The sequence below is a fragment of the Macaca fascicularis genome, chromosome 4 (genome assembly GCF_037993035.2).
Source record: "Macaca fascicularis isolate 582-1 chromosome 4, T2T-MFA8v1.1".
Lineage (NCBI taxonomy): Eukaryota > Metazoa > Chordata > Mammalia > Primates > Cercopithecidae > Macaca > Macaca fascicularis.
In genome coordinates this window covers 148,409,931-148,432,131 of record NC_088378.1, presented here as the reverse complement: position 1 = coordinate 148,432,131, position 22,201 = coordinate 148,409,931, and the positions used below count along the sequence as shown (strand labels likewise).

The following is a 22,201-nucleotide window of genomic DNA, read 5'->3' as shown; positions in this document are numbered from 1 at the left end:
GATCCTGCTTATTGCTGCGTTTTACAGAGTGCTGATTGGTGCATTTTACAGAGCGCTGATTGGTGTCTTTTTACAGAGCCCTGACTGGTGCATTTTACAATCCCCTTGCTAGCTCCAGAGCGCTGATTGGTGCATTTTATAATCCTCTTGCTAGCTACAGGGTGCTGATTGGTGCATTTTACAGAGCGCTGATTGGTGCATTTTACAATCCTCTTGTTGGAAAAGTTTTCCAAGTCCCTACTCGACCCAGGAAGTCTAGATGGCTTCACCTCTCATAAGGACATTCAGCTACAGCCAAAGTCAGAAGCATGGCTGACACATTTGCAGAACAGCGAGGAGGCCCATGTGGACTGAGCAAAGGGAAAGAGTTGTATCAGAGGAGGTCATATGGAGAAGGGGAGGAGTGGGTGGAGCATGTAGGACCTGTGAGTTATTCTAAGGACTTGGTTTTTACTTTGAGTAAAGGGGGCACCATGTCAGGGTTTTAAGCAGAGATATGATCTGATTTACATTTTGAAAGGCCACTTTAACCACAGTGCTGAGAATTGATAAAGACTGGCGGAAGCAGAGAGACAGGTTAGGAGGTTGTTGCATGGATTTAGGTGGGAGGCCACGGTGACTTGAACCAGGGTGGTAGCAGTGGACAAAGTGAAGAGTTATTCCATAAAGGATGTATTTGGAAGGTAGAGCCCACTGGATTTTCTTTTTTTTTTTTTTTTTTTTTTTTTTTTTGAGACGGAGTCTCGCTCTGTCGCCCAGCCCAGGCTGGAGTGCAGTGGCGCGATCTCGGTTCACTGCAAGCTCCGCCTCCCGGGTTCCCGCCATTCTCCTGCCTCAGCCTCCCGAGTAGCTGGGACTACAGGCGCCCACAACCGCGCCCGGCTAATTTTTTTTGTATTTTTAGTAGAGACGGGGTTTCACCGTGGTCTCGATCTCCTGACTTTGTGATCCGCCCGCCTCGGCCTCCCAAAGTGCTGGGATTACAGGCGTGAGCCACCGCGCCCGGCCCCACTGGATTTTCTGATGGATCATTATATGGGAAGTAGGTGAACGAGAGAGGTTAGTGATGACTCCAGGGCTTTTGGCCTGAGCAACTGGAAGGATGAGGATAGCTGAATGGAACAGCATTAGGGTGAGACATCAGAGTTCAGTTTTAGACGTATTGAGTCTGAGATGTAGGTTCACACGCATGTGAGGATATAAAGTAGGCAGTTGGATATATGTGTCTGAGGTTTGAGAGCAAGCCCTGGGCTAGAAATGTAAATGTGAAATTCATACCTGTGTATACTGCATATATACTTAAAGCGATGGGATTGGTGAGATCACAGGAAAGGAGTGGACCAGGGCCTGAGCTCTGGTTCCCCTAGCATCATTCTGGAGTCCCACAAGGCCCCACGAAGATCAAGGCTGCCATACAATGGTGTTACACTGCGGGGTTCTGGAAAGCCTTCTACTCAGTCAGTGATTGTTTGGCGGCTGCAGGGCTGGTGTTGGGACCTCTTGCTGATACTAGCAGCATCATCCTGTGTTCAGATCACACCGCCCATCCTAATGTCTGTGCCCCTTGAACATTACAGTGAGGTCAGCTTCCATCTTACAAGGGCTTGGATCTTCTCAGGGAAACTTCCTTTTTGAAAGGAGGGGTTCAGGCTGGGCACGGTGGTTCACGCCTGTAATCCCAGCACTTTGGGAGGCCAAGGCTGGTGGCTCACCTGAGGTCAGGAGTTCAAGACCAGCCTGTCCAAAGTGGTGAAACACTGTATCTACTAAAAATACAAAAATGGGCCAGGCATGGTGGCTCACACTTGTAATCCCAGCACTTTGGGAGGCCAAGGCAGGTGGATCACTTGAGGTCAGGAGTTCAAGTCCAGCCTGGCCAAAACGGCAAACCCCATCTCTACTAAAAAATACAAAAATTAGCTGGGTGTGGTGGCAGGCACCTGTGATCCCAGCTACTCCGGAGGCTGAGCCGGGAAAAATTGCTTGAACCCGGGAGGCAGAGTTTGCAGTGAGCCGAAATCATGCCAACTGCACTCCAGCCTGGGGGACAGAGCAAGACTCTGTCTCAAAAAAAAAAAAAAAAAAAAGAAGGAAGGAAGGAAGGAAATAAATAAATTAGTCAGGCATTGTGGCATGCACCTGTATGTAATCCCAGCTACTCAAGAGGCTGAAGCATGAAAATTGCTTGAGCCCAGGAGGTGGAGGTTGGTTGCAGTGAGCCGAGATGGCACCACCGCACTCCAGCCTGGGTGACAGAGTAAGACTCTGTCTCAAAAAACAAAAAGCGAAGGTTCTTCTTGGCTTTGGATACACCTGTGCAGATGTGGGAAGCTAGAGCCTGGGCAGCTCTGTCTTTAGAGTGCCTTGATGGCAACCCAGGTCGCTTAGATTCTCTAGGCCTTCCTCGTTTTCTTTTTTAAAGTGGTTTTATGTGAATGAATTAATTTTTTTTTTAGAGGTGATTTCTTCTTTTTATCTTTTTTCTTTTTTCTTTTTTTTTTTTTTTGACAGAGTCTTGCTCCGTTGCCCAGGCTGGAATGCAGTGATGCTATCATGGCTCACTGCAGCCTCAAACTCACAGGCCCAAGCGATTCTCCCACCTCCGCCTTCTGAGTAGCTGGGACCACAGGCATGCACCACCACACCCAGATAATTTGTGTGTATGTGTAGAGAAGGATCTCACCGCATTGCCCAAACTAGTGTCAAACTCCTGGCCACAAGCAACCCTCCCTCCTTGGCCTTCCAAAGTGTTGTGATTATGGGCATGAGCTGCTACACCTGGTCCCATAATATTGTTAATAATCCAGTGTATCCCTTTCTCTGTTTTGTGTTCATTGGAATTTTTTAAATTATGGCAAAATATGCATAACGTAACATTTACCATTGTAACCTTTTTTTTTTTTTTTTTTTTGAGACGGAGTCTCACTCTGTTGCCCAGGCTGGAATGTAGTGGTGCCAACTCGGCTCAATGCAAGCTCTGTGTCCCGGGTTCACGCCATTCTCCTACCTCAGCCTCCTGAGTAGTTGACACTACAGGCGCCCGCCACCACGCCCGGCTAATTTTTTTTTTTGTATTTTTTAGTAGATATGGGGTTTCACCATGTTAGCCAGGATGGTCTCGATCTCCTGACCTCATAATCTGCCCACCTCGGCCTCCCAAAGTGCTGGGAATACAGGCATGAGCCACCGTGCCCGGCCCATTTTAACCATTTTTAAGTGTACATTTCAGTGGTATTAAGTGCATTCATGTTGTTGTGCCTGGGCCCTCTTCTTAAGTGTGTAAAACCTTTTCTTATGCCTCATGCATGCCCCTGTCTATATGTCAGTCTCTGGGACAAATCCAGGTTGCCAGCGAGCCACTATAATAGGGAACAATACTTGAAGACATTATGCTGAGTAAAATAAGCCAGTCACAAAAGGGCAAATGCTGTATGATTCTACTTATATGAGGTACCTAGAGTTGTCAAATTCATAGAGACAGAAAGTAGAATGGGCCAGGCATGGTGGCTCACAATTATAATCTCTGCACTTTGGGAGGCCAAGGCAGGAGAATCACTTAAAGCCAGGAGTCTGAGGTTGCAGTGAGCTATGATTGCGCCACCACACTCCAGCCTGGACGTCAGATCAAGACCCTATCTAAAATAATAATAATAAAGTAAGGAACTCTACCTTTGTATGGTAAAATTAAAGTTGTTCTTATGTACCATAAGCAATAATAGCTGTTTCCACAATACTTATTTTCTCTTTTATAATTTATGACCCAGTATACCTCTTTAGATGCAACTCGAAATTGGATCTCTATTACTCATCAAAGAAGGGTCAGTTAGCATGAGCAATATAGTGAGACCTTGTCTATACAAAAGAAAATTCTTTTTAATTAGCTGAGCATGATCATCCTGTAGATCCTGTTAGCATGAAAAGTCTGTATGGCACGACAACAACTACTTTAAGGGGAAGATAAGATTTCTTTCTACTTCTAAGTGATGCTGTGATACCTTAGGCACTAAAGCAGAACTAGTAATGCTTTTTTAGTTTCACATTGGCTTATTTTAACAGATCAAGGTAATCATTATAAGATGTATATAACAAGGCCGGGCGCGGTGGCTCAAGCCTGTAATCCCAGCACTTTGGGAGGCCGAGGCGGGCGGATCACAAGGTCAAGAGATCGAGACCACAGTGAAACCCCGTCTCTACTAAAAATACAAAAAATTAGCCGGGCGCGGTGGCGGGCGCCTGTAGTCCCAGCTACTCAGGAGGCTGAGGCAGGAGAATGGCGGGAACCCGGGAGGCGGAGCTTGCAGTGAGCCGAGATCGCGCCACTGCACTCCAGCCTGGGCAACAGCGTGAGACTCCGTCTCAAAAAAAAAAAAAAAAAAAAAAAAAAAAAAAAAAAAAAGATGTATATAACATGATGTTAACTTTGTGGTCTAAGTGTTTAGCTATCAAGCTGGATTCCTTAGTAGACCAAATCTTGCTATCAAAGTGTTCTTGAGCTATACCTTGATGTTTAGAAAAAAAGTATTTGTTACATCTTGTAGAATCTACTGTTTGAACTTTTCGTCCCCTGTAGCTGCCAATTCTGCATGTACTAGTCCTCTAGAAACAGGTTAAACTGAAGCAACTTGATGGAAGGAACTCTCCACAGGGCTTATTTTCCAAAGAAAAGTATTGTTTGAGAAGCAAAGCTACAAGCCTACCTAAGCATATCATAAAGCTGTCCAAAAATAACTCAGAGCCAGTATTGTGGATGGAAATGTAGTGCCCGAGTCATATTCTGCTTAAAGTTGTAACAGATACAGATGAGTTAAAAGAAAAAAATAGCTGGGCACGGTGGTGTGTGCCTGTGGTCCCAGCTACTCAGTAGGCTGAGCTGGGAGGATCACTTGAACCAAGGAAGCAGAGGTTGCAGTGAGGTATGATGACACCACTGCACTTCAGCCTGAGTTACAGAACAAAACCCTCTCTTTTTAAAAATTTTTAAAATTTTTAAATTTTTTTTTAGTTTGTGTGCTTCTCATCGTCCAAGCCCAGACCCTGTCTCCAAAACAAAGAAACAAAAAACCAGAAGGTCAATGTATGTTTCCCCAAGCATCTTACTCAGCGTTGTCCAGAAAAATAGAACCAGTGTTCTATGAGAACCAATGTTATATGTATGTATATGGAATCATAGATATATAGGAAGAGAATTCTTATGAAGGACTGGCTCAGGTGATTGTGGATGCTGAGAAGTCCCACCCTCTGCTGTCTGCAAGCTGGAGACCCAAGAAAGCTGGTATGTCCAATCTGAGTTCTAGTCTGGGTCCAAAAGTCTGAGTACCAGGAATGCCAATGTCTGGTGTCTGGCAACAGGAGGAAATGGATGTCCTAGCTCATGCAGAGAGTGAATTTGCTCTTCCTCTGCCACTTTGTTCTTTTCAGGTCCTCAGCAGATTGGATGATACCCACGTGAATTTATGAAGTCAAATCTTCTTTATTCAGTCTCCTGATTCAACTGCTAATCTCTTCCGAAAACGTTCACAGACATACCCAGAAATAATGTTTTACCAGCTCTCTGGGGCTCCTTGAACCCAGTCAAATTTACACATAAAATTAACCATCACAGTCAAGGAGAATGAGACCATACAGCTAATATTTTAGGATATTGAATTTTATTTAGCATTCTGTGTTACGCTTGGCATTTTATTACTTTTCTGCCTTGTTATTTCTTTTGCAGGAGAGGAGTTCATTACTTCGAAAGTGGTACAATTTAATGATACAAAATAAGGATGACCTTGCCAGAATAATCACAGCTGAAAGTGTAAGTTCAGGGTTCTGACTTGGTGCACTGAGAAATTCTCCAGGAATTCTTACACTAAACTTGGGGAAGCCCCTGACTTCCCATCACTGCTGGCTGTAGCTAAAGAATATGTGGTTCCTTCTCTACTGATCAAATGCCAAATCATTATTGTGCCAGGGTACTTAGATTTGCTAAAATAAAATTCGTATGTTCTAGTTTATTCTTTAATAGTATCCAAAAATAGATTTTGTGTGCAACTATATGCATAACTGCTGTTTCACTATTCTGATGTTTTTTTCATGGTACTGTTTTGGTTGTTTTTTTAATATTGTTTTTGTACCTTTTTAAATATACCAATACTTCTTCCATAGATATAATAAATTATTTCATATCATGGTTACAATACTTAGAAGATATTGAAGGGAGGAAAATTTTCCTAATTTGTAAATATATTGAGAATGCAAATGACTCTTGTGGTTTAGGGTGATACAGTCATCATTGTAATTCTGCTTTTTAAAACTCACGCCAAAGTCAGAAATTTTCCCCACTCTTGGCTGTCGTTGTAGGAGACTTTTCTACTCTTCTTGCACCTTGAAGAATTTAGGAACACAGAGCCATGCTTTTATTATCAGAAGGTAATATGTGGGTTCTTTTCTGGTTTAATTTAGGGAAAGCCACTGAAGGAGGCACATGGAGAAATTCTCTATTCCGCCTTTTTCCTAGAGTGGTTCTCTGAGGAAGCCCGCCGTGTTTACGGAGACATTATCTACACCCCAGCAAAGGACAAGCGGGCCCTGGTCCTCAAGCAGCCCGTAGGCGTGGCTGCAGTCATCACCCCGGTAGGTGACAGTGAGATCAGCAAGATCCTAGGGTGGGAGATTGGATAGGGAGTTGGGAAAGAATTCATTCTTCTGCCTGAGCAGGTGTGCTTATCCTGTTAGTTTTGTCACCTGTTCCTGGTTTCCTGATACTTTCGCTGGATGTGGAAGTGTGTTTCCTGGTCCTCTGATGATGTTAGGTGTGGTGGCAATGAGTGAAAGGATGCATTTCTAATGCCTGCAAAAGTGGGATGCGCCGCAGGAGGACCCAGGGACTCTTCTGACTTGGCCTGGAGGCTTCTTCCTGGCATTGCCTAGCACCTCTGAAAAGATCTTCTGGTATTTATCATTTTTAAAAAGACTTAAGATATGACACATTTTTAAACTTGCCATAGTTTGGAAAAAAAGTGTTATGCTTAATTGATGGTTATCATCAATAGCAAAGCATGTGTGGACCCACCAGCAGGCATTGGGCCAGGTTCTAGAGATAGAAAGGCTAAGAAATAAGGTATCACATCTGCCTGGATGGGGCTGCAGTATATTTGTGGAACACCCAGCTTTCCCTCTGGGTCCTGCCTTCTACTAGGTCTCATGTTAACTTCTCTCCTGTATCTGTCAGCTGGTCTCGAGACGTCTGTGCTTTTCCTGCTCAGCATAGTTACTGACAGAATCCCCCTGATTGCCTAGATGGACTAGGTTTGACTTGAAGGTCACTATTTACTAACTGTGCAACCGTGGCCAAATTACTTAACTGCACTGTCGCCGTTTTCTCGAACTTGCAAATGAGGTTAATATCAACCTCATTGGGTTGTGATAAGGATTTAATTAATTTTAATTTTGAAGTACTTAGAAAAATACCTGATACAGAGTAAGTATTATATAATAGAGTTTTTCAAAATAAAATACTGTTATTATAGGTGTGTCTATAGGCATCTATAAATATGTATGTGGAAGGAAGTAATAAATCATCTGCCATTTTCAAAACCATTGCTAATATTTACTCCCATGGGCCTCAGGCCAAATCCAGCCCACTACCTATGTTTGTAAATAAAGTTTTATTGGGACACAGTCACACCCATTCATACACCTACTATCTGTGGTGGTTTTCACAATACAGCTGCAGAGTTGAGTAATTGCCATAGAAACTATACATTCTACAAAGCCTAAAAAACTTACGATTCGGCCCTTCACAGAAAAAGTTGGCAGACCCCTGGTATAACTCATTTTTTACTGTGTTAAATTCCAAAAATATTTCCTATCTTCATGAGCCTTTATCTCAGAGTCCCTCAAGTTGGCAGGGGGTCAGGTGTTCTGAGAGCTCACCTGTGCAGCCAAACAGGTTTGTCAATCAGTTGTGCAATGGAATTTGTTCACTGACTTCCCAGCCTGCCTTCCTTTGCACTAATGAGGCGGTCCTTCCTCTCATATGCTTCCTCTGCTCTTCTAACCCCAGTGGAATTTCCCCAGTGCCATGATCACCCGGAAGGTGGGGGCCGCCCTGGCAGCTGGCTGTACCGTGGTGGTGAAGCCTGCCGAAGACACGCCCTTCTCCGCCCTGGCCCTGGCTGAGGTGAGCCGCTCTCCCTGTGTTTGTACAGAGCAGACAAAGTCCAAAAATTAATGTTTATCTGGGACAGAAAGAAGCAATTTTGGAGTCTACTTCTTTGCTTATGTCTCCTGATGCATGGTGTGGTGTTTTAATCTACTGGCAATTATTTTAAGTCAGCTGTAGCTCTTTTGGGGAAAAAAAATTGATGAGGGATTTTCTGACATCTGCAGGCCATGTATTTTCAGCCTACTGTAAAATTGGTATCTATCCATCATCTTCATGAAATAGGCACTTAAACATGGATGTTTCTCACATTTAGGAAACTTCTTATTTACCATTCCCATTCCCAGTTCAACCTGCATTCTATTAGATCTTATTCTTTTGTTTGAAAACCTCAAGTGGCCTCTTGTGTCACTCAGAGTAAAGTCCAGATTCCTTAGTGGCTTTCAAGGTCCTATAAGATGTCACTTCCCACCCCCCAGTATGCCTCTGACCTTGTCCATCACGCTGGAGCCCCTCACTCTTCATTCATCTGCTTGGACCACTCTGGCCCCTGCTGCTTTCCAGACCCCACCAGCCTTGCCCTCCACTCAAACTTTATACTTTCCCTCTGTCTGGAGCGCTCTCCCCCAGATACCCCTATGACTTGCTTCTTCACATCTTCACTCAAATGCCACCCTGTCTAAAAATCACAACTTGGCTGGGTGTGGTGGCTCACGCCTATAATCCCAGAACTTTGGGAGGCTGAGGCGGGCAGATCACTTGAGGTCAGGAGTTCGAGACCAGCCTGGTCAACATGCTGAAACCCTGTCTCTACTAAAAATACAAAATTAGCTGGGCGCGGTGGCACGTGCCTGTAATCCCAGCTACTCAGGAGGCTGAGGCGGGAGAATCGCTTGAACCCTGGGGGCAGAGATTGCAGTGAGCTGAGATCGTGTCACTGCACTACAGCCTGGGTGACAGTGAGACTGTCTCAAAAATCAATCACAACCTCACACTCTGATGCTCCTGATCCCCTTCTCTGCTTTGCTTTTTCCCCCATTACACCTAAAACCACCTACCCTATCACTATTTGTAGGCCTTTTCAGTGGGCAGGGCTAGGAGATATATATATATGTGTACACACATGTATATACACAGTAAAATGCTACAGAAATTCCTACAGAAACTTCCAATTCAAATTCAGTCCTGTAGACTTTTTACTTAACTTCTTTTATATTATATCTGCATCTCTTTCTTTCCTGGTTTCTTTTTTCTTTTTTTTTTTTTTGGAGACAGAGTCTTGCTCTGTCACCCAGGCTGAAGTGCAGTGCGCTATCTTGGCTCACTGCAACCTCTGCCTCCCAGGTTCAAGCAATTCTCTGCCTCAGCCTCCCGAGTAGCTGGGATTACAGATGCCCACCACCACACCCAGCTAATTTTTGTATTTTTAGTAGAGACGGGGTTTCACCATTTGGCCAGACTGGTCTTGAACTCCTGACCTCATGATCCACCCACCTTAGCCTCCCAAAGTGCTGGGATTACAGGCATGAGCCATCGCACCTGGCCTCTTTCCTGGTTTCTAAAGACTCAGGAAATTACTAAATTAATATTCCATATGTACTCATTACACAGAACAACAGCTTCTGAATATTAATTTTATTTTTTAAAAATATTAATTTTAATATCACCAATGTGCCTATTGAAAATGGTTTAATTTTTTGGTATTTTCTCTTTCCATTCTCATTTTTAGTAATAAACTTTTATTTTAGAATAGTTTTACATTTACAGAAAAAATCGCAGAGATGGGGTATTTTCCCACATATCCTACACTCAATTTCTCCTATTACTAGCAGCTTACATTAGTATAGTATATTTGTTACAATTAATGAATGAATAGTGATACACTGTTATTAACTAAAGTCCATACTTTAAAATCCATTCTCAGATTTTATTAGTCTGTACCTAGTCTCCTTTTTTCTGTTTCAGGATCTGGTCCAGGATATCACATTACATTTAGTTGTCTTGTCTCCTTAATCCATCTTGGCTATAAACATTTCTCTGTATTTTAAAATAGTTACACTGTACCTGCATTGCAAGGCTACAACCATTACATGCTCTATTCTCTCCAGTTTAACCCTCCTTTAGACTTAGTTCAACAAGCAGCTGTATGTTTATGCTCACCACCAGTGCTCATGCCAGTGTCTCTCTAGACATTTGGTGATCAGCACCTCTCAGTCTGTAGTAGATTCCTTAGGAAGGGCTTGTGGGAATAATATTTTCCCTTCTTAAATGTTGTCAGTAGTCTGGGCCTATTGTGCTTATAAATCAGTTTTGCCAGGTATAAAATCCTTGGCTCACATTTTTTTTTACTTGATTATCTTAACTATATTCTCCATTTTCTTCTGATATAAAGTGTTGCTCTTGAAAATTCAGACAGTAACCTAAGTTTCTTGCCTTTATAAGTCAAGTTGTTTTTGGTTTTTTTGGGGTTTTTTTGCCTAGATCCACAAAAGGGTTCGATTTGTTTTTTTTCCCCCTTTAAAGACCAGTAATGTCACTAGAATATGTCTTTGTGATGATTGCTTTGAGTCCATACTCTAGGTATGCAGTGTGCTCTTTCAGTACGTAGTTTCCAGCCTTTTTGTTTTATATCTCTATCAAGTTTTCAGGATTTGTTCCTCACCATTGGTTTGGTTTTACTCCTTTAGGGACTCCTATTATCCATGAGTTGAATCTTTTTTGTCACTTTCTCTTTTATCTTTTTCATCTTTTCCCTAATTTTTAAAAGTAGCTTTCTTTTTTTTATGGGTACAAAATGTCTGATTTTATTTTATTTTTTAATTTTTATTTCCATTGGTTATTGGGGAACAGGTGGTATTTGATTAACATGATTAAGTTCTTTAGTGGTGATTTGTGAGATTTTGGTGTACCCATCACCTGAGCAGTATACACTGCACACAATTTGTAGTCTTTTATCCCTTGCCCCCTTCCCACCCTTTCTCCCTGAGTTCCCAAAGTCCATTGTGTCATTCTTATGCCTTTGCTTCCTCACAGCTTAGCTCCCACTTATGAGTGAGAACATATTATGTTTAGTTTTCCATTCCTGAGTTACTTAACTCAGAATGATAGTCTCCAGGCCAGGTGCAGTGGCTAACGCCTGTAATCCCAGCACTTTGGGAGGCTGAGGTGGGTGGATCACAAGGTCAAGAGATCGAGACCATCCTGGCCAACACGGTGAAACCCCGTCTCTACAAAAAATACAAAAATTAGCTGGGCATGGTGGATTATCTTTTTGATGTGTTGTTGGATTTGGATGTGTTAGCTAGTATTTTGTTAAGGATTTTTGCATCTATGTCCAACAGAGGTATTGGTCTGTAGTTTTCCTTTTGGGTTATGTCCTTTCCTTGGTTTTGTCCTTCCTATGAAGCCAGGGCGATACTGGCTTCATAAAATGATTTAGGGAGCATTCCCTCTTTCTCTATCTTGTGGAGTAGTGTCAATAAGATTGGTACCAATTCTTCTTTGAATGCCTAGTAGAATTCTGCTATGAATCTGTCTGGTCCTGAACTTTTTTTGGTTGGTAATTGTTTTATTACCATTTCAGTCTTGCTGCTTGTTATTGGTCTGCTTGGGGTATCTTGTTCTTCCTGATTTAAGCTAGGAGGCTTGTTTATTTCCAGGAATTTATCCATCTCCTCTAGGTTTTCTAGTTTATACGAGTAAAGGTATTCATAGTAGCCTTGAATGATTTATTTCTCTTTTCTTTTTTTTTTTTCAGTTTAGTAAATTGTTGCCACATGTTTGCTGTTTCTTTTTATAGCTTGCAAGCCAGGCTGGAATTCCTCCAGGTGTATACAATGTTATTCCCTGTTCTCGAAAGAATGCCAAGGAAGTAGGGGAGGCAATTTGTACTGATCCCCTGGTGTCCAAAATTTCCTTTACTGGTTCAACAACTACAGGAAAGGTATGTGACTCAAGTTTCAAAGAAAACAAATATCTTTCTAATATTTTATCTTGATAGGTTATAAAAATACTATTTCATCCTGATCACCAATTTTGGAAAGATTTCCAGCACAGTGTTAAAAGCTCTGTCACAGGCCAAGCACGGTGGCTCACGCCTGTAATTCCAGCACTTTGGGAGGCTGAGGTGGGCAGATCACTTGAGGCCAGGAGTTCAAGACGAGCCTGGCCAACATGGTGAAACCCTGTCTCTACAGAAAGTACAACAGTTAACCAGGCGTGGTGGTGCACACCTGTAATCCCAGGTACTCAGGTGACTGAGGCATGAGAATCACTTGAACCTGGGAGGTGGAGGTTGCAGTGAGCAGAGATTGTGCCATTGCACTGCAGACTGGGTGACAGAGCAAGACTCTGTTTCAAAAAAAAAGGTCTGTTGGTTGAATAAAGTAATATCTGACCATCCTCTGGAGATATTTTGGACAGTTCTTTATGGCATGGCATCGGTTCCTGCTTGACAAAACCAAAGAAATTGGGGTAGTGAGGGTCCCATTATTTTTGCATTACTTGTTGTATGTGAAGTGGGTGAAAGTTCTCCCTTGTATTTTTTTCAATTCTGGAATGCAGGTTTCTTTCAATAATGTAAAATTAGAGATTCCAGAAACACACAATTAATGTTGAAATGGATGTTTTTGAATTGAACAGAAATTGTGTTTAGTCTAAAAGTACTTAGATAATTGACAAGGTCTTTTTCTTTGAGTTTTTTTCCCCTTAAATGATGAAATGTTCTTTGCTGAAGACTTAATGCGTTTGCCTGTAAGTAGATGTTTATTTATCCTTTTAAATATCCAAAAGAGGGCCAGGTGTGGTGGCTCATGCCTGTAATCCCAACACTTTGGGAGGCTGAGGTGGGCGGATCACAAGGTCAGGAGATCAAGACCATCCTGGCTAACACGGTGAAACCCTGTCTGTACTAAAAATACAAAACATTCGCTGGCATGGTGGTGGGTGCCTGTAGTCCCAGCTACTTGGGAGGCTAAGATGGGAGAATGGCGTGAACCCGGGAGGCGGAGCTTGCAGTGAGGTGAGCTGAGATCGCGCCACTGCACTTCAGCCTAGGTGACAGAGCGAGACTCCGTCTCAAAAAAAAAAAAAGTTAAGAAATTAAAAAATAATAAATAATTTTTAAAATGTCCAAAAGAGAAAAAATCAAGGTAGAACAAAAGTTTTTGTTTATGGTGTTTCTCTTCAGATGGTGTGCTTTTTTTCTACTAGTTTACATATACATATACACATATATGTATCTGTACTCATAGTATTCATGTCCATAAACACGTAACAGATAAAAAATAATATAAATCTGCCCAGGTGTGCTAGCTGACACCTGTAATCCTCACACTTTGAGAGGCCAAGGCAGGAAGATTGCTTGAGCCCAAGGAGTTCAAGACTAACCTAGACAACATGGTGAAACCCTGTCTCTACAAAAAAAAAAAATTAGCTGGGCTTAGTGGCACACACCTGTAGTCCCAGCTACTTGGGAGGCTGAGGTGAGAGGATCACCTGAGCCTAGGAGGTCGAGGCTGCAGTGAGTTGTGATCATGTCACTGCACTCCAGCCTGGGCAATAGGAGTGAGACCTTGCCTCAAAAAATAATAAAAATTTAAAAGTCTAATTTCAAAGATTTTGTGCATCTGTAGTCATTTGAGAAACCATGAGAAGCATGAGGGAATAATTTAATTTTTTTTTTTTTTTTTTTGAGACAGTTGCCCTGTTGCCCAGGCTGGAGTGCAGTGGCATGATCTCGGCTCACTGTAACCTCCACTTCCTGGGTTCAAGTGATTCTCATGCCTCAGACTCTTGAGTAGCTAGGATTACAGGCATGTGCCACTACGCCTGGCTAATTTTTGTATTTTCTGTAGAGATGGGGTTTTGCCATGTTGGTCAGGCCCATCTGGAACTCCTGGCCTCAAGTGATCCTCCCTCCTTAGGGGCCTCCCAAAGTGCTGGGATTATAGGTGTGAGCCAGTGTGCCCGGCTGGAATAATGTAATTTTAATGCCTCCCAGTCATAATCACTTTTGTCATGCTATAAACTCATACTCCGGGAGTAGTGCTTTGGAATCCTACCATTCATTCATAATAGGAATGGGAATTTTTAGATCCATACACTGCTATGCCCTGATCAGTGGGTCTTACAATGCAAACTTTCCTGCAGAGGGATTCAAATGTTACTACGAAGTAGTTAGAAAAAAGAGGGAAGCCTGGGAGAAAGGGTTGTAAATCCTTCATCGTTCAAGCCAGAGAAATTCCCAGGATACTGGGCGAAGGGCAGCAACTCAGTTTTCTCAGCAAACTATCCTCATCTAACAGGGCTCCAGGAAAATATCAGCCATGACCCTGCCAAGTCCAGCTTTGCTCCTCTTTACCTAGGACAGTGATGGACCTCAAGTGACTGAATGGGAAATGTGACAAATATAGCTAAAAGGATAATTAATGCATATAGCAAGCACCTCTGCTGAGCTGGTCTTCAGAGATTAGTGGCTCAGCTGCTGGTCCTGGGGTGGAGAACCTTTTCTTGTAACTGAGGCTTACACAGCGAGCCTGTTCTAGGGATGCCTGCCCTGCCCTTGCTTCTTTCTAGGGGGGCCACCCCTCCCAGGACCCCACTGAGAGGACAGCAGCCAGGTTTTAAAGCGCATGATACGTCGTCTCTTCCTCTGTTCAGAGAACTGAACCCTGAGTGGTCATTAACTTGAGCGAAACGTAAATTGTGGGCTGGCCAGTGATCTAGGACAAGTAGCCTGGCATAGAAGGGTGGGCTGGGTCAGGGCCTTTTCCTCTCGGAAGTCCCCTCTCCTTCACTAGAGAAGACAGCTGTTTTCCCTTCTGTTTCTTTCTCTCTCTTATGCCTATTAAACTTCCGCTCCTAAACTCAAAAAAAAAAAGATAAAGAAAGAAAGGTAGGCCGGGCCAATCACATGTGGTCTTTGGAAGCTGAGGCCCTGAGGTCAGCCCATGGGAACTGGAGCTGAAAAGATTCATTAAGACATCACAGGAGTTTGTACCATACCCAGTGGCCAGGGCAAGCCACCTGCCTGGAAAAGCAGAGACTGAGTGGGGAGAGGACACTGTCAGAGGACACAGAGCCAGCGCAGGTGGAGGGACAGACACCAGAGACAGGACCTATGGTCAAGGCCAGGTGGAGGCAAAATGGAGTGACGCAACAGTGAGAATCATTTTGCACTGAAGCAAATCCAGGAATAGTCAATGACATTTCTTAAAAATTTTACAATAAAAACATAAAAAAAAAAATTTTAAATGGTCATATTGCATCCAGTAAAGAAATACGTGTAGTCTTAAAACTTGAACTACTTTGTTGAGCAGTAATGTTTCAGAGAAGATTGTTACTACCATTTGATAGCTGGAATATTAACATACGGACACATACACAGGACCCACACAGGCCCAGCTTTCCAGCCATTCTGTGTTTTTATCAAGAACCCTGTCACAAAACTCATGACCTCAGAATGTACAACACTTGGGGGGCAACGCTAGAGCCACCTTGGGCTTGTGAACACGGTCTGTTTCACTCGAACCATCTCAAGTGTGGTCCCATCTTCCCTGCAGCCATGACTAGACAAAGACCTACTATCCTTAATTAATCATTTAAACATCCCTGAGCAGCTTCTTAGGCTATGAAATCTCTTACTGGATATTTAAACTAGAATAGCTATATGTACCAAAAGCCTTACTTACTTATACATTGAGCTAGCAATTCTACATGTTCATCCTGACAGAATAATCACAGCATTTGTTTTGTTTTGTTTGTTTTTTGAGACAGAGTCTTGCTCCGTCGCCCAGGCTGGAGTGCAGTGGCACAATCCACAGCATTTTTTTAACAGCAAGGATGGAAACAACCTAAATGTCCAACAGATGGGGCCTGAATAAATAAATTACAGAATAGCCATGCAGTAGAATACGATGTACGCATCTAAAGGAATGTTCTAGGCCGGGCACAGTGGCTCACACCTATAATCCCAGCACTTTGGGAGGCTGAGGCAGACAGATTACTTGAGGTCAGGAGTTTAAGACCAGCCTGGCCAACATGGCAAAACCCTATCTCTACTAAAAATACAAAAATTAGCCAAGTGTGGTGGCACATGTCTGTAATCCCAGCACTCAAGAGGCTGAGGCAGAAGAATCGCTTGAACCCAGAAGATGGAGGTTGCAGTAACTGGAGATTGCACAACTGCACTACAGCCTGGGCAACAGAGCGAGACTCCATCTCGATGATGATAATAATAATAAATAGACAAAGTTCCAGAAATGTATGTGCTGACATAAGAGGATCTTCACATTATAGTGTTACATTAAAGGAGCAAGGTATAAAATGTTATGAAAATTTTAAGATAGATGTCCCAAATATGTGATTCATTAGGAAGATAAAGCAGGTTACAAAACTGTATAATTATATAATTATACCATCCTGTTTTTTTTTTTTTTTTTTAGATGTACATGTACATGAACCTGCATGGCTAAATTCTAAATGGATGTAGTTTAAAATGTTATCAGTGTAAGCTATGGATTGTGGGATTCTAGGTGATTTTATTACCTTATCTCTATGATTTTTAAGCCTATCATATAATTGTTTTGGATAGATAATACGCTTACTTATATGGTTCGAAAATTAAGACAGTATTAATGTTTGCCATGACAAGTCTCACCCTCACCCCAACGCTGACTCCCTCCCTCTTTCTATAAGTAATGACTTTTTGTGTCTTGTCTCAGCATTTATTTTACTAATTTATTTATTTATTTAATTTTTGAAATGGAGTCTCACTATGTTGCCCAGGCTGGTCTGGAACCCCTGGCCTCAAGTAATCCTCCCACTTCAGCCTCTTAAAGTGCTGGGATTACGGGTGCACACTACCACACCCAGCCTCTTCCCAATGTTTCTTTATCAAATACAAGCAAATGTAAATACCTATTCTCATTTCTCCCTTTTCTTATGCAAAGAGTTATCCCATGTACACTACTGTGCACCTTGCTTTTTTCACCGTTTGGTAATTTTTTTAAACAAAGGCTTATAACAATCCTGGTAGTGGATTTCTGTGCTCACAGCATTCTCTCCTCTGCTCACAGATCCTGTTGCACCATGCAGCAAACTCTGTGAAAAGGGTCTCCATGGAGCTGGGAGGCCTTGCTCCATTTATAGTATTTGACAGTGCCAACGTGGACCAGGCTGTAGCAGGGGCCCTGGCATCTAAATTTAGGAACACCGGACAGGTGAGTCCTGAAGAGTATTTCAGGTTGTGTGTGTGTGTGTGTGTGTGTGTGTGTGTGTGTGTGTGTGTGTGTGTGTGTGTGTGTTACAAAGATCCCACCACCTCTACTGCCTTAAATCCCAGAAGGAAACTACTTTTGGGTTCCTTCCACTATTCATTCTTTATTCATTGACTCTGTCAGCAAATATTTAGTATATGCCTGACTTTTTTTTTTTTTTTTTTTTTTTTACCAGGGACTATACTAGACTCAGAGGGGCCCCCCCAAAATAAGTTGCAGTCCCTGGCTTCAAAGAATTTTCTGAACAGCAGATGTCCTTTAGTCAAATTGTTCTCTGTTTTCTTCTTTCCCCTACCCTTTTAATCTGGTTATTTGTATAGTTTTCTTTCATTGATCTCTTTTCTACTGAACGGATATAATCATCTCCTCAGACACAGAACAGCCTTGAACAATTGGGGTCTCTGAGGCCAAGGGAAAGAAAGTAAGAAAATGTTGAGGAGGGTGGTGGCTGGAAAAACTCAAACCCCTGCTGCCTGCTATGACCCAGTGGGGCCTCGCTGTCCCGAGATGGAGGGAGCATCAGAGGTGCCCTCTACAGGGCACAGGCCCACGCCAGCAGTGTTTTGGAGGAGTAACGGGGCTGTCCTGGGAGACCAGAGGCCTGAGCTCATGTCTTCCTAGGAAATCCTGGAATATTTGATCTGTCAGGGACTTTCACAGTTATCAGCTCTACAAACGTTGCATTTTACAGATGAGGAAATGAAACTCTAGAAGGAAAAAGTGACTTGAGATCAGACATACTCGGGCCACAGTGTCAGATCTGCTGAGGAGCTGGGACTCTGAGCCAAGGATCCTGTCTTCCAGTTCTATCCAAGCTGCTGCCAGGATCCTGCCTTCTTAAATATTCTTAAGCATTTCATCTTAAAAGTACCATCAATATGTAATTTTAAATGCATTCTAGAAACAGAGTAAATATCCCCGAAAGGTTATATTGTAAAAAACTATGAAATGTTGTGTGATATTCTCTATCAAATAATTTTCATCCTTGCTTTGGCCTTTGGTAATTAAGTTTTTCCCTTCCACATAACCTGAATAAGCTTGGTTTGGTCAGAAATAGGTATATTTTCCTTCATAAACACAAAATGTCAATATATGTTACCATCAGTAACACTATAAGGCTACAACTTGGGGACAGGTATGGTGGCTCATAACTGTAATCCCAGCATTTTGGGAGGCCAAGGCAGGAGGATCACTTGAGCCCAGGAGTTGGAGATCAGCCTGGGCAACAGAGTGAGACTGTCTCTACAATTTTATTTTTCATTTTATTTATTTATTTATTTATTTATTTATTTATTTATTTATTTATTTTGCAACAGAGTCTCACTCTGTTGCCCAGGCTGGAGTACAGTGGCGTGATGTCAGCTCACTGCAACCTCCACCTCCCGGGTTCAAGAGATTTTCTTGCCTCAGCTTCCTGAGTAGCTGGGACTACAGCTAATTTTTGTATTTTTAGTAGAGACGGGTTTCACTATGTTGACCAGGCTAGTCTCGAACTTCTGACCTTACGTGATCCACCCACCTCGGCCTCCCAAAGTGCTGGGGTTACAGGCATGAGCCACTGCGCCCAGCCAAAAAAAATTTAAAAATTAGCTGGGGCCGGGCACGGTGGCTCAAGCCTGTAATCCCAGCACTTTGGGAGGCCGAGACGGGCGGATCACGAGGTCAGGAGATCAAGACCATCCTGGCTAATACGGTGAAATCCCGTCTCTACTAAAAAAATACAAAAAACTAGCCGGGCGAGGTGGCGGGAGCCTGTAGTCCCAGCTACTGGGGAGGCTGAGGCAGGAGAATGACATAAACCCAGGAGGCGGAGCTTGCAGTGAGCCAAGATTCGGCCACTGCACTCTAGCGTGGGCAACAGAGTGAGACTCCGTCTCAAAAAAAAAAAAAAAAAATTAGCTGGGCATGGTGGCGAGTGCTTATAGTCCCACCTACTTGGGAGGCTGAGGTAGAAGAATCACTTGAGCCCTGGAGGTCAAGGCTGCAGTGAACTCACCACTACTGCACTCCAGCCTGGGCGACAGAGCGAGACCCTGTCTCGGAAAAAGAAAAGACTATAAGTTGGTGTTGGTCCACATTCCTCTTAGCCTCTGCTGAGGCTGCAGCATCACAGTCTCCCAGGAGAACTGCAGATTCTTTTCCCACCCCCCGGGGAAACAAAATAAACAAAGGCATTTGAAAAAAACATGGATTGGGTGGCTTTTTTTTTTTTTCTTTTTTTGGTCTACAGGTACTTATTGCCAACTAATCACTGATGCATAGCAGCTGTGTAGCATAGCAGCTGTGGAGGGAATTGGAGGGGAACATGCGCTGACTCAGTGCTTTTATCTTTGGGGCCAAGCCCACGTGAGGAGGAAAATGGCAGGTTGAACACATGGCAGCCACCGAGGGAAGTGTTTTCACAGAGAGGCGGTAGCAGCCACACATTCACTGGTCAGGTCTGCAGCTTCTGACAGACTGTGTGGGTTTGCTTTTGTCTCCTGTCCAGACTTGTGTTTGCTCAAACCGATTCTTGGTGCAAAGGGGCATCCACGATGCCTTTGTGAAGGCGTTTGCTGAGGCCATGAAGAAGAACCTGCATGTAGGTAATGGATTTGAGGAAGGAACTACTCAGGGCCCATTGATTAATGAAAAAGCAGTAGAAAAGGTAAGTATATTATATTACTTGTGAAAGTAAATCTCATGGTTTCAATATCAAAAGCTTAATCAGCAAAAAACACTTCAGCTGGGAGGTGGAGATAGCAAGGGATTGGTTGACAGAATATTAGAGCTAGACAGAAGGAATAAGCTCTGCTGTTCTATAGCACTGTAGGGTGACTGTAATTAGCAACAATGTCTTGTATATTTTCAAATAGCTATTATTGGAAGAGTGGATCTTGAACGTTCCCAGTACAAAGAAATGATTGTTTGAGGCGACAGATGTGCTAACTACCCTGATTAGAGTATAGAGTATGAGAGATCTACATCTATACATGGAATAGAATGGAATTTTCAACTATGTTTTCACACAAAAACCACAAAGGTTAAAATAAAAAAATTAATAATGGCTAAAAAAAAATTATGTTAAAAGGCAAAAAAAAAAAAAGAAAAGAAAACAAAAAGTCATTTTGGTAAAGTGCCCGGCAAGCCTATTTTGCAAACAATGAGAGACCTGAGAAAAGTGAATTCTGCCTACCAGTTACATGAATCGGGGGGCGTCATCTGCTCGTGAGCTGCTCTAGCCCTGCCATTGCACCAAGTCCCCATGCGTTCTGTCGCTGTAGGGCTTTACTGCCCTCCCTAAATTTTGTTATAGTGATGATAATTCTGCCCCTCACTGCCTCAGCAATTAGGATCTCGAGACAAAGTTCGTTCCTCTGTTGGAACACCTATGGAATGGAAGACTGGCTTTGTTTGCAGATGGTTTGCGTTTCAGCTGTAATCCTGACGTCGTCCTGTTCTTTCTTCTCTTGATGACAAAATCCCTGTCGAGAACAGTCCTTGATGAAAGCATCCCAGCCAGGGGTGCAGAATCACAGATGCCATGTTCAGGATTTAGAGACAGTGAAGGGAAACTGCTTTTAGGAAAGATTTGTTTGTTTAAAAAAATGTTATAATCCACACTGCTAGCTATATGAAACTTCTCTCCTTATTCTGCTGTTTTAAAAAATTCATTTTGGAGTCACAAGGAAGTTTCTTGTAATATCAAACATCCAGTATTTTTTTTTTTTTTTTTGAGATGGAGTCTCGCTCTGTTGCCCAGGCTAGAGTACAATGGTGTAGTCTTGACTCAGTGCACCTCTGCCCCACTGGGTTCAATCGATTCTCCTGCCCCAGCCTCACGCATAACTGGGATTACAGGCACCTGCCACCACATCTGGCTAATTTTTGTATTTTTAGTAGAGCCAGGGTTTCACCACGTTGGCCAGGCTGCTCTCAAACTCCTGACCTCAGGTGATCTGCCTGCCTCGGCCTCCCAAAGTGCTGGGATTACAGGTGTGAGCCACCACACCTGCCCAGAAATGGTTTTAATGGAATATTTCAAATCAGGAAGACAGTAGAAGTTGAAGACTGTGTGTGGGAAAGAAGGGAGGAGAGATGGCCAGAGGGAGACACACAGTGGAGGCACAGCCAGCCCCTGGGTGCAACTGAAGAACCAGAAGCAAGTGAGAGCCAAGTCCATACTCATCATGGGAATCACAGCCCGACCGCTGTTCCTCAACCTCCTCAGAGCCTGAGAGCCAAGCCCTGACTCCATGGCTGCCCCCACCCCGTGGGCAGTCAACTCAGCTGAACCCACCTCCATTGCCTTGGGAAACCCAGGGAAGCATCGAGGTTTGACAGAGCTCTGATAAATTTCTAGTTACTGTCTTGGGATTACTCTAGATAAAGAAAATACATTAAAATTTACATTGGAACCACCTGCATTTTAGAGGTGACTTTGGACCTTGGGGACAAACCAGGGGTATTCACTTGTCAAGTGAAGGCAGTTTGGGTCTAGGCCAGCTGTGGTTCAAGTCCTAGAGTGGTGGTCCTTAACTCACAACGTGCCTTTATCAACTACAGTTGCCCGGGACCCATCCAAGAAGACTGAGTGTTAATTTATGTGTAGTAGGCCTAGACATTGGCATTTTCTAAGTGCCCCAGGATGATGCTAGTTTGCAGCCAGGTTGGGAAACCACTCTGTCTTAGAGATTTTTTCCCCAAAGGGAAGACACACATTGTCCTCCAGATGGTGCTGTATGCCAGGACTTCAAACAAACAAACCGCAAAATTTCTTTTTTGCTGGAGAGAAATT

At 43.1% G+C, this 22,201-nt stretch overlaps 1 protein-coding gene across 2 annotated transcripts in view; it reads left to right on the top strand.

Annotated features, from left to right (window-relative positions):
- The window catches only part of ALDH5A1 (aldehyde dehydrogenase 5 family member A1), a 36,276-nt gene that overhangs the window by 2,356 nt on the left and 11,719 nt on the right, over positions 1 to 22,201 (top strand). The window contains exons 2-7 of one of the 2 annotated variants that reach the window (XM_005553921.4): positions 5,714 to 5,797; positions 6,445 to 6,615; positions 8,048 to 8,164; positions 11,946 to 12,089; positions 17,224 to 17,367; positions 19,913 to 20,071. In XM_005553921.4, the coding sequence (XP_005553978.3) occupies positions 5,714 to 5,797; positions 6,445 to 6,615; positions 8,048 to 8,164; positions 11,946 to 12,089; positions 17,224 to 17,367; positions 19,913 to 20,071 (819 nt within the window). Of the gene's footprint in view, positions 1 to 5,713; positions 6,412 to 6,444; positions 6,616 to 8,047; positions 8,165 to 11,945; positions 12,090 to 17,223; positions 17,368 to 19,912; positions 20,072 to 22,201 lie in introns of those variants that run through there. The other variant, XM_074038792.1, reaches the window with a different exon arrangement.